This window comes from Eutrigla gurnardus (assembly GCF_963514095.1).
Source record: "Eutrigla gurnardus genome assembly, chromosome: 9".
NCBI lineage: Eukaryota > Metazoa > Chordata > Actinopteri > Perciformes > Triglidae > Eutrigla > Eutrigla gurnardus.
The window spans coordinates 28,857,592-28,865,647 of NC_139923.1; the positions used below are offsets into that span (position 1 = coordinate 28,857,592).

At 46.3% G+C, this 8,056-nt stretch overlaps 1 protein-coding gene across 1 annotated transcript in view; it reads right to left on the reverse strand.

The window, feature by feature from the left end:
- Window positions 1-5,337: 5,337 nt before the first annotated feature.
- rassf10a (Ras association domain family member 10a) overlaps window positions 5,338-8,056 on the reverse strand; it is a 3,257-nt gene continuing 538 nt past the window's right edge. The window contains exon 2 of the mRNA XM_084016723.1: window positions 5,338-8,056. This exon is cut by the window's right edge and continues 366 nt beyond it. Within this exon, the coding sequence (XP_083872849.1) occupies window positions 6,966-8,056 (1,091 nt within the window). The 3' untranslated portion in view covers window positions 5,338-6,965.

Consider the following 8,056-nt stretch of genomic DNA (forward strand, 5'->3'; position numbering starts at 1 on the left):
TCCGTCTCGTTAATCAGACGCCTTTGTTGCCAATTTGTTTTGATCGGGTTAAAGTTATTACGTTTCTCCGAGTCGTCGAACTCCAGCATGTACACACCCGTGATGTTGCTTTATTTATTCTCCTGTTCTCTCTGCCGAGTCGACAAACATGAACAGATCATTTACTGAAATATTCATTCATTCTGAATAATTCATGAATCTCTGGGCTTTAAAAGCTCATCTGTGTTTCAGCCTGATTGACTGAATAATTGATGGAATTACATTTTACTTGATTGCTTTGCTAATTACTCAACTGTAAAATATTATTATTTAAAACGTGTAGATATATCGCTGCTGGCCAGCAGGGGGCGACTCCTCTCGGGTTGTATAGAGCCCAACAGACCAGAAAGCAGGGGGCGGGGCTTACCTGCTGATTGACAGGTCGCTACCAGTGCTACCAGAATCCACATGGATCCAGATCCAGTAAGGGTGCTGCTTCATCAAATCCACCTGTTGCTCCTCCACAGTCCAAATATGGTCACTTCCTTCACTGGTTGCAAGAAATACCAAGATGGGGACGACCAAAACGCCGGACTCGAGGCTTTAACACTGTAGTCCACAAACTGACGGGTGACGTCACCATGACGACAGTCTGAGGTTTATTAATGAAGAAAACACTCACACTGCTATGGTTACGTGTTCTGTTAGGAATCTTCGGTATCCCGTCGCTAATTCATTGTGATTGCTCGTAGCCGTGGTCACGGCAGCGTGACATCATCGGAACAAACGTACGACCGTCTTCCCGTCTCTTTGGGGCTTCACGGTTCTCGTGTTAATGCGGGTCGACGTGGCAGAACGGCGTCTTCAGGCCCCGCAAGCTGTTCCTGCTTCATTATTGATGAGCCGGCTTCCTCGCCGCCGGCCGATGCGTTTGCGTTCTGTCTGAATAAATAATCTCGCTGATGAGCCTCATCAGTCACACGCTGAGCGCCGCGTTAGTCGGGGTCAGCGCCCAACGTAAGCTACGATGAAAGATTAACGACGCGGCTGTTAACCACAGATTAACGAGGTGGACGTCGTCATGGTGACGTCACCCCATGGTTTGTGGTCTACGGTGTTGAAGTTGAAGCCTCGGCATAAATGCAACCAGTGAAGGAAGTGACCATATTTGGATGGAAGCTAACTTCCGTCTTTGTGGGAATTTTTAGGTGTGGTTAGCTTTAGCACTACTTTTTCCGACTAGCGTCACTACCGTCGGCTCGCATTACAAGCGAAAGTTTACGTTAAGTTTTGCATTTCCTGGATGAAAATCTTTTGTGTTTGACCGTTGGGTTATTTTCAGGATATTTTCAGGATATTTTCGGGATATTTTCGGGATATTTTAAATCTATTATTGGGATATTTTCAGGATATTTTCGGGATATTTTAAATCTATTATTGGGATATTTTCAGGATATTTTCGGGATATTTTCAGGATAGTTTCGGGACATTTTAGATCTTTTATCAGGGTATTATGGGTATATATTAGTTATTATTATGGGGGTATTTTCGTCCTGAGGAGAGATGGTTTTGTCGTGTAGTGACGTGGATCCTGGTTTCACTTCTTTAAGCCGTTTCAGGCGACAGGAAGTAAATCCGTCCTGCTTTCGTTCTAACTGGATGAACTCCTGATGAGGTGGTTTTTAAACATCCGACAACAGAGAGAATAATCCGTCACCAGCTGTGTGTCGGGCAGCTGTCACACACACACATAAACACACACACACACACATAAACACACACACTCACACATAAACACACACATAAACACACACACAAACACACACACACACACATAAACACACACACACACATAAACACACACACACACACACACACAGATAAACACACACAAACACACACACACAAACAAACACATACACGAACACACACACACAGATAAACACACACACACACAGATAAACACACAAACAAACACACACACACAGATAAACACACACACACACAAACACAAATAAACACACAAATAAACACACACACAAACACACACGTGGCTTAACGGGACGAATCGCCGCCGCCTCGCTCTACCTGTTCACTCCGGAGCTCATCACGTGACGGCGATCAGCTGTGACACGGGCAGCGAGGTCATGGGGTCACCGGAGACGGGTCGCCGTCGGCAACGCTCCGAGTTCCTGAGTTATGATCTCGTCCTGATGATGAAATGTGTTGTTTTTTTTAGAATAATGCCAGCCGTGTGTGTGTGTGTGTGTGTGTGTGTGTGTGTGTGTGTGTGTGTGTGTGTGTGTGTGTGTGTGTGTGTGTTTGATTTGGAGGACGCAGAAACCCCTGCAGAGACCATCTCACCCGGATCACACACACACTCCTGTCTCGTCTCTCGTTGGGATTAACTGGACTGCACACACACTCTCTCACACACACACAGACAGACACACACACACACACACACACACACACACACACACACACCACCTCTTTATCCAGACTGAACAGCTGTTGGAGCTTCAGCTCTTCGGCCTGAAGCTCTCAGACAAACTCGTTCCGTTTGCTCTTTTTTCTGTTTTTTATGGTTTGCGATGTTTTCAGCTCGTTGTGCGTTCGGAGTGAATCTCTGTCGTGTAAAAAGAATCAAACTAAAGCAACAAGCTGCTTATCTCCGTCTCATATCATTAAAGTTAAATGTCTAAAGATTTTAAATTTTCTCACATTTTATGAACACAACAGTTTAACACAATAATGTCTGACATATAAATGTAATAATATATATAATAATGATGAATGATCCGGGACTGGAGGACGTGCAGACCTCCGTAGGGAAAAGGTTTCACACGGGACTCGAACACTGGTCTCCTGCACCAAAGTCCTGTGTTTGTTTGTCATCGGGATCACGTCATGTTATCGTGGTGGAGGAGTAGAAAGTAGAGCCTGATCTAAAACATACAGGATACAAAAATACATTTTATTTTATTTATGCATATTTTATATTTATTATATTATTTAAGACTTTTAAAACGGGTGTTCACTAAAAACAGATGTATCCGTGATATGCAATAAAAATACTGGTTTCTTAATATATATATATATATATATATATACACACATACATACTGTATATACGCAGCTCTTCTGTTCACGTTATATAAATTTGAGTGTTTTCGGTACAAAGATGTGTTCATGTGCTGCTAACTGGCCTTTATACCAACCCGGCACTGTTTCTGCCAAACACACACACACACACACACACACACACCAAACGTACACACACACACACACCAAACTTACACACACACACACACACACACACACCAAACTTACACACACACACACAGACACACACACACACACACCAAACGTACACACCAAACTCTAACGAGGTTGCATAACCCACCCGCGTCGCTCTCTTTGTTTTTTTCCTGTTTGTCTGCATCCATCTCACTCACACACACACACACACACACACAGTCACAAACACACACACAGTCACACACACACACACACAGTCACAAACACACACACACACACTGTTAAGTTTCCCCCGCAGCATTAATGTCATGTTACATAAATTCCGGCGTTTTGAGTAAAATGAATCTGGTCGTCGTTAACGTTTTAACGTTGCTTGGACGCCGGCGTGTTTCGGTGAGGTCACTGTCGGTATCCATGGTAACGGGCCTGCGTGGACGTTGACGTGGTGGAAGTGTTTGATCGTCTGTGAGCTGTGGAGTTGTTGGGCCTGATGCTAAGCTAGGCTAACGTAACCCTGAGTTGTACGAGTGACGTCGGTCTGCTGAAATAAAGAGTTAATTTCCCCAAAACATCCAACTCCTTGTCCTGTCTGTGTTTCAGGACGGAAACTGATCCGAGGCCAGCGGAGGACGAGGAGCCGATCGGACGAACCCGACCACGTAACTGATCCTGAATCTGCCACTGAAGACACTCAAACATTTATACGTTGATGGGATCCGGATGAAACTGGTGAGTTTAACAACCGGTGAACAGGAACCGAGAACCAGAGCAGCGATGACATGTCAGGAAACATCGTACCCACGTACGATCATTTCAACGTTTCAACGATGTGGACTCGTAGTAAAACCGACGCTCACGGCAGTTTGTTGAAGTCACGACATTGAAATTGGAAAATGGAATTGTGTACAAACAGCTTAGCATGACTTTCAGAAGTACGTAATCCGCTTGGAAGTATTGTTCGGGAAGATGTTATGCTACAAAACAACATCACGTTGAGGCTTCAACTGAACTACGTTTCCCGCAACATTAGTCACTTAAATTCACACTTTGAATTTATTCGGAACAGAAACGTATAAATTAGCACTTCGACTGTATCTGACACTTTTTCAGTATCTCACGTGTTTCAAACGTTCAGCATGTAATTGTGTCATTTTTGTATTTCGTACACACTTAAGCTCCTTTCCGTTTGTACACTTTCACTGCCGTTCATTTCTTACACAACATTACTTTAAATGACACTTCCGATGCGATTTATCGAACGATATCGACTGCTTTCAGTGCTCAACCTGGAACCGCCGCACTTCCATTTTAACCTCTTTCAGTTTTGTTTCGGCTGCCAGTCAAACTTTAACTTCTGTTTTTTTTCCACAGGTAAATCTCCACAGTGAAAACACGTGAATTTTGACTTTTGTCGTTCTTCTTCATCCTTCAGGAGAAAACTTACCTTCCTGTGTATTTCTACTTCCACACTTTAAGGTTCCCAACATCATAAATCAACGAAGCATAAATAATACCTTTCTGCGTCGTTGCCCGTTTCTCGAAGCCGACTCACGCTAGCATTTCCCCCGTGGACGTCGATGGTTCTCGTGCCAGACGTAGGGTGTGGTCTAATACCTGAGATGCATCGCAGAAGCAGAAAACTGGCACAAAGCTACGACCTTTGTTACGAGACGTGTCCGGTAGGTTTGACTGCCAGACAATTAGAGCAGTGACTTAACTTCCTTTTAAAGGTTCTTTAAAGAGCGTTATTATCGGAGTTTCTTCTACCCGAGGACACGACTTTCCCTCTGTGTGTGTTGTAACCACAGATTCTCTGTCTGGTCGATGAGAACGTGTTTTTTTACCCTTGAAGACTCTGAGACTCTGATCATGAACATGTTTAACTAAATGGTAAGTTGCTCATGCAACCATCAGGAAGCAGCAACGCAACTATTCACGGAGACGACGGCAGCTCTTTAAATTCACCGTTTACCGTCTTCCATCCAAAAACACTGTGAGGGCTAAAAGACTGAAAACACAGGAGGTTGTTTTGCTCTTTTATTTCAACACTAACAGTCAAGTGTAATAATAATAATATTAATAATAATAATGTGCAGACTGGATGTGGTGGACCGAGAGGTCCCGAACCCGAATCCCTGATCCACATCAACATGACTGAACTGGCTAACAACCACGTGAGATTTGGTCGCCACGGCAACACGGAGAGGTTTAGTCGAAGGATGATCTCGAAAAAAGGTCCGAGCGGGAAACACCGCTAGCGCCGCAATTCCTTCCAACAAGTTAAAAAGTGAAGCGGTGATGAAAAAGACTTCGCCGTGATGTCACAGCGGTCGGAGAAACACGGGGACGACAGAAAATTAGTTTGTCACTTAAAGATGGGACGATATTTAAGATTTCAGTACGTCACAATAAATCGATCGGGTTTATCAGGATAATCATGGAAGAAAAGTGAAAATAGAGCCCGATTTAAAAAGATGGAGGATACAAACATACATTTATATGTATTGATGCAGATCATTATTTATTAATCTCATTTAATTTTATTTGATTGTGTTTTAAAAATTATATTTTTACCGAAAAATAAGTGATGTGAAATGTTTTGGTGCCAGTTTTAACAGTTTTAAGTGTATTTTGATGATTATCGGGATATAATATCGTGAATTATTTTGGGTAATCGTGACGTGAAATGTTCATATCGTCCCATACCTGTAAGTCTATTAAACACACTGATTGATTGGTTCATTGATTAGTTAGATGCTTTTTTCGGGGGAACGAGTCGCCATCACAACAACCGAACGAATGTCTGGTTTTCTTGTCGTGACTTTAGATTCAACGCGTTAACTGTAGAGGTCTAATAAACACAGTTGCATGATGGGAAATGTAGTCGTCTGAATCCGTCTCTCCACACCAGAAGTGTATTTCTCTGCGACGCCCAACGAGCGAATACGTTGTAAATAAATACATATTATATTATTATAATGAGTCAGAATTAGATCCTTTTACATCGTATATTAAGTTTTTCAGATTTGCCCGTGGCGACGCAGAGAAAATAGACCCAGACGCCCAAACTGTGGCGTGAAATACAAACTTGTTCCCCTTTAAACATTTGTAGGACATTTATTTTTTTACTTTTTTCAAATTAAAATGAATCAATCGGAGCCATCCATCCATCCCTCTTTGTTTGTTAACGGTAGACGAGGACGCTTCGTCAAACAAACGAGATCCGACCTGCGAAACACGTTCGATCACGTTGTGCTTTTACGTTTTAGAGCGAGGATGACGTCATTCAGGGTTTTCTTTATGACTTTTATTTTGAAAAGGTGAACTTTGAAGGAGCTTTCCACGACCTCACCGTAAAGGTCACGACCTTGTGAAGTCTGTCTGCTTGTTAACTTAAATTGACCTTTAAGTTAGTTTCTCCTGCAGATTACAGATTATAAATGTCTTATAATAATAATAACAATAATAATACTCCTCCTCCTCTAGGCTTTTACTTTGTTGACGCTGCTCGTGGAGGTCAAAGGTCAGCTATGAAGCAACATCCTCCTTCTAGCTTATTGTGCAACTACATACAGTACTTATTGCTATAGAATTACAGCGTATATGTGTACATACTGAGGTGCATTGTGGGTAGTATTGCCAACACTGATTCTCTGCCCCTGAGTTTGTGACTTTCAAGGTCCGACGTGGGTCCAAGCCGTCTAGTCCAGAGCCTAGTCCAGAGTCTAGACCAGAGACTCGCACACCGGCGGGTTGTCCGAGTCCTGGCTGTGCATGGAGCTCAGACCCGTGTCCGAGTCCTCGTCGTTGGTGTTGCAGGTCTTGGAGAGACCCCTGGCCTGCTCCACCCAGACGCTGCTGCTCCCCTTCTCTGCCGGCACCGCCTCCTCGCCGCCGCCCGCCGCCGCCTGCTCGATGTCCATGCCCTCCACTTTGGCCAGCAGGTCCAGGAGTTCGCTCTCCCGGGTCTCCCAGAGGGCCAGACTCAGGTCCAGGTCCCCCCTGATGGCGTCCATGTCCGTCTTCAGCCGCAGGCCGATGTACAGGCTGGTGTCCAGCTGCGTCTTGATCCTCTCCTCCTCCTCCTCCAGCGTCGACTCCTTCTCCGAGGAACTCTCCACGTCTGGATCCGGAGCAGCGGATGTGCACATCTCCTCCTCCTCCGCCGCCGCGTGCTTCGCCGCGTCCGCGGCTCCTCCTCCTCTCTCGTCCCGCCGCCGCTTCATCCAGCGCCGGTTCAGCTCCTCCTGGATCTCCCCGGTGATGCACTCCACCAGCGCCTCGCGCTCCGTCAGCTCCTCCTGCAGCCGCACCACCTCCTCGCAGCGGCGCGCGTACTCCTCGAACTGCGCCGCCGCGTCCGCCGCGCACCAGCGCGCGTCCTGCCGCTCCGCTCTGCGCTTACAGTCCGGCGGCGGCGCGGCGGCGGGGTCCGCGGCGGCGGAGTCCACCAGGTACGTGTCCTGCACGTAGTTGACCCCGTGTCTCTTGATGCGGTCGAAGTGCACCGTGGCCTCGTAGCGCTCGATCTCCCGGTCCAGCTCCTTGACCCTCTGGACCTGCTGGCGGATCGTGTGGTCCTGCGAGATCACCAGGTGGACCAGGGTCTCCATCCTCTCCGCGGAGCCTTTATCCCTGCAGGGGACGGCGGTCTGCTCCTTCTTCTTGTTCATCTTGTCCAGCTTCCTGAACGCCTTCCGGACGACGCGCCGCTGCTTCTCCTGGGACAGGTTGGCGGCGGCGGCCGCGGCGGTCCAGCAGGTCCGGGCGGTGCCCTTCAGGACCCCGGCCGGACCGCCGCTCTCCCGGCTCTGGA